Source organism: Giraffa tippelskirchi, chromosome 13 (genome assembly GCF_054371585.1).
Source record: "Giraffa tippelskirchi isolate mGirTip1 chromosome 13, T2T-mGirTip1v1.2.pri, whole genome shotgun sequence".
Classification (NCBI taxonomy): domain Eukaryota; kingdom Metazoa; phylum Chordata; class Mammalia; order Artiodactyla; family Giraffidae; genus Giraffa; species Giraffa tippelskirchi.
In genome coordinates, this window is record NC_137287.1 from 102,785,331 (window position 1) to 102,798,074 (window position 12,744).

Here is a 12,744-nt window from a genome sequence, read left to right on the forward strand (position 1 = left end):
GGAATTTCCCAGGTAAGAACAACTGGAGTGGGTTGCCATTTCCTTCCCTAGGGGATCTTCCTGACCCAGGGATCAAACCCAGGTCTCCTGCAGATTCTTTACTGTCTGACCCACTAGGGAATGATTTGATATCTGTATATATCCTCAGAAGTGGAATTGCTGGACTATATGGTAGTTCTATTTTTAACTTTTTGGTGTACCTCTATATTATTTCTATAGTGACTGAACCAATTTACATGTCCACCAACAATGTACATAGATTCCCTTTTCTCCTTGCCGTTTTCATCCTTGCCAACACCTATCTTGTTTTCTTGGTGATAGATATTCTATCCGATGTGAGGTGATATCTCATTGTGCTTTTGATTTGCATTTTCCTAGTGATTAGTGATGTTAAATGCCTTTTCGTGTGCCTGTTGGCCATCTCTATGTCTTCTTTGGAAAAATGTCTATTCAGATCCTCTGCCCATTTTTTAATCGATCTTTTTTTTTTTGGCTTTGAATTGTCGACTTTACACATGAACATCACCAAATTGGTCAGTACCGAAATCAGATTGATTATACCCTTTGTAGCCGAAGATGGAGAAGCTGTATACAGTCAGCAAAAACAAGACCTGGAGCTGACTGTGGCTCAGATCATCAGCTTCTCACAGCAAAATTCAGGCTTCTTAATAAATAGTGGTCCAATATTTCTACAAGTATTCAGCTGGTTGGGATATTTTCTTTTTTTACACTTCTTTTTGGAACTTGACCTATTATTTTTCACTGAAATATTTCAAAGTGAAAGTTGCTCAGTTGTGTACGACTCTTTGCAACCCCATGGACAATAAAGTTCATGGAATTCTCCAGGCCAGAATACTGCAGTGGGTAACCTTTCCCTCCTCCAGGGAATCTTCCCAGCCCAGGAATTGAACCCAGGCCTCCCACATTGCAGGCAGATTTTTTACCAGCTGAGCCACAATTCAAGGTAAATTATAAATATGATATTCCATCTCTATACATTCCAGTAAACATTAAAAAAAAAATAGGTTATTTTCCCAACATAGCCAACATAATATCATCACATTTAGCAAAATTAATAAAATTTCCATAACATTTAACAATTACTACTCAGTCTATTTTCAAATATCTTTAATTATTCCAACTTTCTTTTTTAAAACAACTAATTCATTCACACTAAAATTCACTCCAGGACCAGTCAATTTGAAGCTTTCTCTAAGTTAACATCAAATTTGCTTTGACATGGGTGTGTCAAGAAGTGATTTTTTTTTTATTTTGGCTGTGCAACATGGCTTTTGAGATCCTACTAAATAGTTTCCCAACCAGGGATCGAACCCAGGCCCTCAGCAGTGAAAGTGCTGAGTCCTAACCACTGGATCCCCAGGGAATTTTCTGAGGTGATTTTTAATTTTGGAAGATACTGTGCACATGAATTTTTTGAGAGTTGCCTACACAGGGTAAAAACTGTAGCAGTCTCTACTTCCTTTTGAATTTTTAAGATTTTCCTTGATGCTAGAGAATTCTTTGGTCAGTATTTTGAAGTCTCTAGATGTACATGAGTCTTACAGAACAATTACAAAAGTATGATGTTTGTCATTTCCTAGGAGTTCTCTTGAAGTTTTGAAACTCGTGATATTTGGACAGCTAGTAAGAAAATTTGCTTTGTCCACTAGGTGACACTTGAAATCCGGAATGCCTGAATTTAACATGAATGGAAGTCAATGAAAACCAGAGCTTAGCCATTAATGGAGCTTATGATTGAAGAAAAGGGGGAAGATGCATAACTGCAATGGGTTTTTCAAAGTCTGCAGAAATATCAAAGGAAGTATTTTAACTGGGAAAATGCCTAATACCCTCTATTGCCTCTTGGTCTGATATGATGGATAGATTAAGGACACAATTTTGACTAACCTGAAAGTTTATTCATAATTTATGAAGTTTATCAATTTTATTGCTTCAAACATTTTCTAATTTGTTGTTACTCAGTTGCTCAGTCATGTCTGACTCTTTGCAACCCCATGGACTACAGCACACTAGGCTTCCCTGTCCTTCAAAGTCTCCTGCAGTTTGCTCAACTCATGTCCATTGAATTGGTGATGCCACCCAACCATCTCATCCTCTATCATCCCCTTCTCCTGCTTTCAATCTTCCCCAGCATCAGGGTCTTTTCTATGAGTTGGGTCTTCTCATCAAGTTGCTGAAGTATTGGAGCTTCAGCTTCAGTTCGTCCAATGAATATCCTGGGTTGATTTCCTTTAAGATTGACTGGCTTGATCTCCTTTCAGTCCAAGGGATGCTCATGAGTCTTCTCCAACACCACAGTCCAAAACCATCAATTCTTCAACACTCAGCTTTCTTTCTGGGCAAACTCTCACATCTGTACATGACCACTGGAAACACCATAGCTTTGACTAGACAGATCTTTGTTGGCAAAGTGATGCCTCTGCTTTTTAATATGATGTCTAGGTTTGTCATAGCTGGACTTCCAAGGAGCAGGCATCTTTTAATTTCATGCAGTCACCATCTGCAGTGATTTTGGAGCCCAAGAAAATAAGATTTGTCACTGTTTCCATTTTTTCCCCATCTATTTGCCATGAAGTGGTGGGACAAGAGGTCATAATCTTTGTTTTTTGAATGTTGAGTTTTAAGCCAGCTTTTTCACTCTTCTCTTTCACCTTCATCAAGAGGCTCTTTAGTTTCTCTTAGCTTTCTGCCATTAGGGTGTTGTCATCTGCATATCTGAGGTTGTTGATATTTCTCCTGGCAATCTTGATTCCAGCTTGAACTTCATCTAACCTGGCATTTCGCATGATGTAATCTGCATGTAGGTTAAATAAGCGGGTGACAATATACAGCCTTGATGTACTCTTTTCCCAATTTGGAACCAGTCTGTTGTTCCATGTCTGGTTCTAACCTTGCTTCTTGACTTGCATACAGGTTGCAAAGGAGGCAGGTAAGGTGGTCTGGTATTCCTATCTCTTTTCCACAGTTTGTTGTGATCCACACAGTCAAAGGCTTTAGTGTAGTCAATGAAGCAGAAGTAGATGTTTTTCTGGAATTCCCTTGCTTTTTCTAGGATCCAACAGATGTTGGCAATTTGATTTCTGGTTCCTCTGCCTTTTCTAAATCCAGCTTGTACCTGTAACTATTGTTTTATACTTAAAAAATCAAGAGTAACTCTAACTGAGGTAAGTATCTTCTTGAGCCCTTCCCTACGTACACAATTTTCTCTCAATGTATACCTTTTCAAGATAACATTTTTACACTAAAATTATTTATTAAAAAATATTTTATTATTTTTGACTGCATTGGATCTTTGTTGCTGTGTGGACCTTCTCTAGTTGCAGAGGTTTGGGGCTACTCTGGAGTTGTGATGTGCGAGCTTCTCGTTGCAATGGCCTCACTTATTGTGGAGAATGAGTTCTGGAGTTCACAGGCTTCAGTAGTTGGGGCACATGGGCTTAGCTGCCCCATGGCATATGTAATCTTCCGTGATCAGGTATTGAACATGTGTCCCCTGCACTGGCAGGAGGATTCTTAACCACTGGACCACCAAGGAAGTACTGAAATTATTTTTATAGAAAAAATTTTTTCTGGACATCTGAAGGTATAGGTAGGTGGTCCTTCTGGGATTACAAGCTCTCCTCTCTTGTATCCAGCTGTAATTTGGCCTAGAGATAACTCTAATCTATCTGGAGTGTCTTATCAAAGAATGAAATATATCTCTGGTTTAGATTTTAAAATCTTAGGAAACTCTGAAGAAAAATCCCCAAACTGAGTTATCACAGGATTTATTTTCTAGACTAGAAGATATTGATTATTCTCTGTAAATAGAGTCTCAGTTCAGGTTTGGAAACTTGTGAAAAATATTGTCCTTTCTGAGAGTACATGCTTTTTTTTTTTACTATCACTTGGACCAGTCATGAAGCTTTTCTGGATCATTGTAAGGAATGCTGACATCTTGGTATGAAATTTAATGTTATATTAATTTCCTACTGCTGCTGTTACAAGTTACAAAAAACATTAGTGGCTTAAAGCAACACAAGTTTATCATCTTATAGTTGTGAAGGTTATAAATCCCAAATGAATCTCACTGGGTTTAAAAGCAAGATGTTATCAGGGCTGTATTCCCTCTGGGGAGCCTAGGAGAAAATGTTTCCTTGTTTTTCCAGCTTCTAAAGGATTGAATATTTGGACTCATGGACCTTTCCTCCATCTTCAAATCTAGTCAGGTGACATTGTCAAACTTTCCCTGACACTGATTGCCCTACCTCCCCAATGATCCTTGTTATTACGCTGGACCCATCCAGATAATCTAAGACCATCTCCTTATTTTAAGGTCAGCTGATTAGCAGCCTTAATACCATCTACAGCCTTAATTCTCCCTTGCCATGTAACGTCACATATTCATGGGTTCTGGGTATTAGAATGTGAACATCTTTAGGGGACCATTATTCCATCTACCTTAAATATCAATATCAACACACTTTGATTTTTATACCTTTAGAACTGGCTCAAAATTGTACGTATAACTTATTTGTTTTTACTGTTGCAAATTTTTTATTATTGAGGGAGGAAAACAATATTTAATTGAGCTTAACTTGGGTTTCGATATATAGAGGCTGAAACATGAAGGCACCTAGCATATCACTTGTTAATTGTCAGGTCTGCTTTCTTCATGTTTTTATTTAACTAGAGTCTAAAATACAGAAGTATTTAGAGCAACTAGCCCTGCGCACAGCCTACCTATCATGGATCTGTATGTGATTTTCTCTTCAAATCAAGCCATAAACAAAGTCAATCTGAGTTACCCAAGACTAATCTAGGATCTTTCTCTTTACTCTGGCAACTTTCATCGGCCAGAGAGTGTCAGGCGCACACACACACACACACACACACACCCCTCATCTCATCTGGAGAAAATTCTTACTTTGTCATGCTGTGGAATTCTGCATCAAGGCCAAGGTGCTATCTTTTCTATTTTAGATCCACCTATCATGGTATTACTTAACTATCAATACCTAAGAAAAACAAATCAAACCTTTGATTCATTTTGATTTTATGAAATAGCCTGAAACCCACTGTAGCAGGGAGACAAAACCATGATATTGTGTATTTAAAATAGTTTAATCCTTTAAAGGCTCTGGACGAAAGGAGAGCAATAGTTAAACGGCATGTGTGTGTGCACACAGTCACTTCAGTCGTGTCCGACTCTGTGTGACCCTGTGGACTAGAGCCTGGTTTGGAAAGATAACATCTTAAGTAGGATTTGGAGAATATTTCTGAGTAATGAAACACATTAAAAGTCATTTATAAGTAAGGTATTAAAAGCAATTTTTACTGCTACGGATTACAATGGGAGCTACAGTAACTGTGAATGGGTGATTTTTTTTAACTGGTTAGGACTAGAAAGCAACATTTCATTATCCATTCCAGCCTACTCAAAGGGAAAATCTATTGTTTAGCCACAGAGGACCTTGAAAATGAGGAGACTATGGGCTTTTTGTGCCTAGCCAAGATTGCATAAAGCCTCTTGGATATTAAAGAGTTGACACAGCTGAACAGATCAACAGACTTAGGAATCTGTTGAAGTAGGTAGGTGATACCATTTTCAGGAGATAGTAACGTCATCTTTGGAAATCATAAATGTTAATTCTCTCAATACAGATTTTTCTCTCAAGACAGGTTCCTTTCTGAGTTGTGAGTAGGATATAAGGAGATGGATGGGGAAAGGATGTCCCGCCAAGTGCATTACCAATAAATTTTGTGAACAAAGCAACATCTTGTGTTTGAATGTTTTGTCTTCAGTCTTCCAAAGATTGACTCAAAGAAGGCAGCCAGAGAGGTAGGTTAGCACAATGGCTAAGACCTTTACTTTAAGGTTTATGCAGACCTGTGTTGATCCTAGCCCATTCTTCACTAGCTCTGTGACATTGGCCACATTACCAATTCCCTAAATTGTGGCTTAACAATTTTAAAAAGAGATGTTAATATTAATTCCTACTTCATAGTATTCTTGCAAAGATAAAAGTAAGTAATGCACATAAAATGCATTTGTCATCTAGTAGACACAGATAGGGGCTTCCCATGCGACACTAGTGGAAAAGAGCCTGTCTGCCAGTGCAGGAGACAAGGGTTTGATCCCTGGGTAGGGGAGATCCCTTGGAGGAGGAAATGGCAACCCAGTCCAGTATTCTTGCCTGGAGAATCCCATGGATGAAGGAGCCTGGTGGGCTACAGTCCTTAGGTTGGTCCTTCAGAGTTGGTCACGACTGCAGCAACTTAGCATGTGTGCATGCAGACACACGTTAAGAGGTCGTGGACTTCTTAAACCCTCCAGGGACTTCTCTGAGGTCGAGGGTTTAAGGTTCTGTGCTCCCAATAAGGCAGCATGGGTTCCATCCCCGGTCAGGGAACTAAGATCCCACATGCTGTGTGATATAGCCAGAAAAAAAGAGGTAGAGCTGAGAAATGAGCTGAGACCAAGTGGGATACCAATGGGACAAGTGCAAATCTGGTGGGGCCACTGGTCAATTCTCACTGCTCGTCTTGACATATGAGCAATATTTGACCATCTTTCCTCCCTGAAAAACTTAATTCACTCTGGTTACTGGTAAACATAATAAGCTGTGTGCTGTGCTGTGCTTAGTTGCTCAGTCATGTCCAACTCTTTGTGACCCCAGTAGCCCACCAGGCTCCTCTGTCCATGGGGATTCTCCAGGCAAGAATACTGGAGTGAGTTGCCATGCCCTCCTCCAGGGACTCTTCCCAACCCAGGGATTGAACTGGGGTCTCCTGCATTGCAGGCAGATTCTTTACCAGCTGAGATACCAGGGAAAACCATATTAAGCTATACATAATGCTTATTCTTAACCCTGATCCTAACTTTGTGCTATGATACTAGTTTAATCATCTTCAACAGATATTTATATCGCCTTCACAAATTCCAAAATTCTTCCAGGTAATGTCATAGAAAGATATTTGGATGGGCCTTAATTACTATAAATTCAAGGTTCTGGTGTCCACAAATTATAAAACAAGGTAAGCAACTTTCTTTAGGAAATGTCTAAAATAACTTTATTACTGTCTTGGGGGTATTTTATTTAGCAATAATTTTTCAGTACTTTGAAATCATCCTGTAATTATATAATGAAAATATAGTGTGAGTTTTGTGCTGTGTATTGAGAACTCCAAACTGAACTAGACCAGTGACCTGTCTTTAAGGGGTTCATGTGCTTGCATGCTCAGTAGCCCAGTTGTATCTGACTCTGCAATTACATGGACTGTAGTCCTCTGTCCATGGGATTTTCCTGGCAAGAATACTAGAGTGGGTTGCCATGCCCTCCTTCAGGGGCTCTTCCCTACCCAGGGATCAAACCCGAATCTCCTGCATTGCAGATGGATTCTTTACTGCTGAGCCACCAAGAAAGCCCCCACAGCAGCTCATATTAATAGATTATTGCAAATAATTGGAACATGACATGGTGTGATCAGCAACAAAAATACTTACAAAACACAGTGGCAGCACAAAAAGGGAATTTGAAGCTCTGTTTCATTGGGCTAGGGAAACTTTCACAGATGTAGAGATAATTGAACTTGATTTTAAAGGAAAATTAGGAGCTCAATAGGGACAATTAGATAGATGAGATAGGGTAATATTTGTAAAGAGAGATTTAAATGTGCTGGAATCAAATATTGACAATCTCAGATATGCAGATGACACCACTCCTAATGGCAGAAAGTGAAGAGGAATTTAAAGAGCCTGTTGATGAGGTTGAAAGAGGATAGTGAAATAGCTGGCTTGAAACTCAACATTTAAAATGCTAAGATCATGGCATATAGTCTCATCACTTCATGGCAAATAGATGGTGAAAAAGTGGAAACAGTGGCAGATTTTATTTTCTTGGGCTCCAAAATCACTGCAAGTGGTGATTGCAGTCACGAATTTAAAAGATGCTTGTCTCTTGGAAGAAAAACTATGACAAACCTAGGCAGCGTATTAGAAAGCAGAGACACCACTTTGCTGACAAAGGTCAGCATAGTCAAAGCTGTGGTTTTTCCAGTAATTATGTACAGATGTGAGAGTTGGACCAGAAAGAAGGCTGAGTTGCTGAAGAATTAATGCTTTTGAACTACGGTGTTGGTGAAGACTCTTGAGAGTCCCTTGGACTGCAAGGAGATCAAGCCAGTCAATCCCAAAGGAAATCAACCTTGACTATTCATTAGAAGAACTAATGCTGAAGCTGAAGCTCCAATACTTTGGCCACTTGATGTGAAGAGCTGACTCATTGTAAAAGACCCTGATGCTGGAAAAAATTGAGAGCAGGAGAAAAAGGGAGTGACAGAGGATGAGATGGTTGGATGGCATCCCTGACTCAATGGACATGAGTTTGAGTAAACTCCAGGAGAGAGTGAAAGACAGAGAGGCCTGGCGTGCTGCAGTTCATGGGGTTGCAAAGAGTAGGACACAACTTAGCAACTGAACAACAATAGGTTATGGAAGTAACAAGTTGAGTAGGGGCACCAACACCAATTTGGCAGAAATGTAACTGGTTCCACTAAAAAAAAAAAAGCCCAAGAGAGGAGAGTGAGAACCAGTTCAGAGTGAGTTGAGCACCGTACTAAAGAGACTTGATCTTTGAAAGATTTTAGCTGTGGAATTGAGTTTTGTTGTTGTTTTAGTCGCTAAGTTGTGTCCGACTTTTTTGGGACCTCATGGACTGTAGCCCACCAGACTCCTCTGTCCTTCAGATTTCCCAGGCAAGAATACTGGAGTGGGTTGCCATTTCCTTCTCCAGAGGATCTTCCTGACCCAGGAATCGAATCCACATCTCCTGCATTGGCAGGTGTTTGTTTTTTTTTTTCCAACCACTGATCTACCAGGAATTGGGCTTTACTGGATGGGTAAGACATTATGGGAAACTGAAATAACATCAATTTATCTAGTCAAGCCTGAAAGCTATCTTTCTCTTAGAGAATATTCTGAAAGTTTCATACATTAAAAAAATTATTCACTGGTGGTCCAATGGTTGAGAACCCACCTGCCAATGCAGGGGACATGGGTTTGATCCCTGCTCCAGGAAGATTCCACATAAACCATGGGGTCAACTAAGCCTGTGTGCCGCAACTACTGAGCCTGTGCCCTATGGTCCTTGTGCCAAAATACTACTGAAGCCTTCACGCTCTAGCGCCTGTGCTGCACAATAAGAGAAGCCATCACAATGTGAATCCTGCGCACCGCAACTAGATAAAGCCTGCAAGCAGCAATGAAGACCCAGCACAGCCAAAAATAAATAAACGAATAAAATTATTATTGCACATGCTTATGTGTTTACTTGAATTAGCTAATGATTCAATTTTCCAGATGAATTACCTTTGTGAGTGAAAGGTGGTACTAGCTGGATGTGACATTGGAAGAGAAGGAATGAATGAGGACTGACCCACACAAACCAAGATATATGGCCAACCCACTTTGACCCAAGTGGGCTGATGGCCCAGGTGGAGAAATCACTGTTCTCGCTCTCTGGGAGCTCATGTCCTGAGGAAGGGGGAGTAAATGTGATGTGATGAAACATTCGGTGACTGTGAACTCCATATTTGGGAATGAAAGTGGGGGTGGACTTGAATTTCATTTTCTACCATGTGGGTTAAAATGAGAGCTCAGAACGCTAATAGCATCCAAAGCCGTGTCTCATCTTGAAAGACTCTCTGTGATTGTGTGACACCGACCACTGGACAAAGAAATTCTGCTGCCTAGTTGTCTTGGGAAGTCTGTAAACATGAAGCTGTTTCTAGTCCTCATTATCCTGCTGGTTGAGGTATCTGAAGGTAACTTGTCCAAATGCACCATGAAATTCGAGGAAATATTACTATTTACAGGACTAGGGGCAGGGCCTTCAAGATGGTTGATATCTTGCTGGGATCATCAAAAGGACCCACTGTCCTGGGTGCCTGACTTAAGTCTGTCTTAGAAGACAAGTCCCAGGAAGGTAAGAAATTGGGGCTGAACTCTCAGAAGTCCTCTCCTTCCATCATCTAGCATCACCTTTACGATGGTGAACACAGTTTTCACCCAGGAATCTGGCCATCTCTTTTTCCATTTAAATTCATTTTCAGCCTATATTACAACAGTAACGTGAACAGTGGAAGCTTTGGAGTCCTGTAGATGTGAGGTTAAAATACATCTTCCTCATTGCCTAGTTGTATGACATGAGCTAATTATTCCCTTTGAAAATCAGCTTTCTCATCTATCACGTAAGGATAATTGACTCAGTTCCACAATGATTGTATTTATGCAAGGATTACATGAGCTTACTAAAGTGCAGAACTGAATTCACGGTCGGGGCTCTGACCGTGAGAATTCTCTTCCTTGCTGTTGTAGGAAGGTAGGTTGTCTTTTTGTGGCCCTATAAATGTCCTTTTAACCTTCAAAGATGATCCTGGTTCTGGAATTTAGAATATGGAGAATCATATCTTTGTTTTCATCTTTATAAGGACAAAGAAAGAATTGGAAAAGGAGCTTTACAATCTCCGTGCAATACTCTGAATAGGTGACAATTTGAATGTGTGGGAAAACAGGCAAACATGGAATTGAGTTTGATCCATGGACAACATATTAATCTGAGATCAAAAGGAGGATGGGAAGAGAGAGAGCAAGAGCGAGCAAGTGAGAGAGAGAGAAGGAGAGAGAGAGAGAGAGAGGAGAAGAGAGGAGATAGGAGGAGCCAAGTTGTGAAAAGAATGAAGGAAGGAGTTTTCAACAGCAATGTGCTGAGACCCATGAAGTATCAGCCAAGGGAGACTTCTGCTCCCATATCAAAGAGTGTGAAACCTAACGAAACTGTTAACTTTAAAAGTTCTATCTGTGATGTTCTTTTAAAGGTTAGTTTGACTCTGAATTGTGCTCTGGTGACAAGTTGATACTGTCTAGGGCTGACGGGGTGCTGACTCTGAATATTGGCTAGGAACCTGGGATTTACATGTCTGAATTTGGGATGACTTTCAAGGAGGAGGCTCTGAGTTTTCTCTCATCATAAGGTTCACTTTGGAACCACAGGAAGCCATAGCTTGTGGGAAACCACATAACTCCTCTTCTCTGCCTCAGGAACTAATCTGGTTCATTGCTCTTTCCTGTGCACAGACACAGCGCGGTCCAGAAAATGCTTTAGTACCGTAGAAGGTTACTGCAAGAAGAAATGCATGTTGGGGGAAATATATGACAAACCCTGTACAAAAGGAAAACTATGTTGCATCAATGAAAGTAAAAAGAAAACATATCAGCAAGCCATACAACAACCTGAACCTTCAAGCAAGCCTGATTTGAAGTTGGACTATGTTATCTTACCCACTGTCACACTTGGCACAATTCCACGATAAACCAAGTGCTGTTCCACTGGTCTCCTCTCTTCTTCTTAAATCAAAAGTGCCACCTAGTCCGATGGGGAGGGGCAAGAAATTGATCTACTTTTGTGAACTTGATTTTCCACATAATAAAATCTTATACTTTCTCCTGGATTTATTGGTTCATGTATTCACTCATTTCTTTTAACACTCCAAACTTAAATGAATATTTTTCATGTTTGGGGCATTATGCTAGCAACATGGCTGATACAGATATGAAGTGAATATATTGGTAGAAGTGGCAGTTAGTCCCTCCATTTTCTATGTGAGGTCGTATTGCATAGCATTTCAGGTATTACTGCTCTTTTTAATGAAATTTCTTAGGTCTAAACAGATCTGAATGTCTTAACTTTGTGTGTTTGGGAATGAATACAAAGAGTTTGACTAGCAACCAAAAATTTATTAGGAAAAGGCAAGATATTTGAATATTTTCACAAATAGTTTTTGGGGTAGGTGTAATGGACAGTGATAACAGCTAATGATAATTCCAATACATCCTTTGAAGCTCATTTAATGTTCATGTTCCATCTCCCTTTTTAGTAGCAATTTGAACATCCAGTTGACACAACTGGGAAAATATTACTCTTAGGATCTCTGAAGGAGTTTCATAGTCTGTTTGTTTCAATAGTGTGAAATTTATAAACTTTTAGCTATTTGGATGAATGATGTCTGCAGTTCTAATGGAAAATACTGTGACTAGAGTTGACAATACTGTACAGTATAATTGAAGTTTGCTGAGAGTGGAACTTGTATTCTCACCAAAACAAACAAAAGAACATGAAGGTGATGGATATATTAACTAACTAGGTGGGTGACTCTTTTCATAATGTGTACATATATCAAATCATCACAATGTACACTTTAAATGTCTTACAATTTTATGTCAATTATACCTCAATAAGCTGAAATTAAAAGCTTTAAAAAAGGAATGAAATTTAAAGCCTTATAAATTGAGAAGGACATATTTAAAAAGCTCTTCATGAACTAGGTAAAATTTTTAGTAAGTCATGCCTGTAGAAAATGCTCTCTAAATGAACAGAACTGAACCTTTTGTGGTGACATCCATTGATGTTGCTTTGTTGAAGTATTAGTCATAAGTAGCTTTCATGAAGCTAACATTTACTCATCTTGGATAAAGAAATCAATGAGCCTTATCTCTCCATGTGCGTGCATGCTAAGTCACTTCAGTCGTGTCCAACTCTTTGCAACCTTATGTAATCTTCTGTCCATGAGGTTCTCCAGGCAAGATACTGGAGTGAGTTTCCGTCCCTCCTCCAGGGGATCTTCTTGACCCAGGGATTGAACCTGTGTCTCTTATGTCTCCTGTACTGGCAGGTGGGTTTTGTT

General features: G+C 39.7%; 2 protein-coding genes across 2 annotated transcripts in view; both read left to right on the forward strand.

Moving 5' to 3' along the window:
• Positions 1-12,744, forward strand: part of LOC145530980 (uncharacterized) — a 94,268-nt gene that overhangs the window by 23,901 nt on the left and 57,623 nt on the right. The gene's annotated exons all lie outside the window — the stretch shown is intronic.
• DEFB128 (defensin beta 128) lies at positions 9,777-11,373 on the forward strand. Its single transcript, XM_081556827.1, has 2 exons — positions 9,777-9,825; positions 11,138-11,373. The coding sequence occupies exons 1-2, from the start codon at positions 9,777-9,779 to the stop codon at positions 11,371-11,373; spliced, it is 285 nt and encodes a 94-aa protein (XP_081412953.1).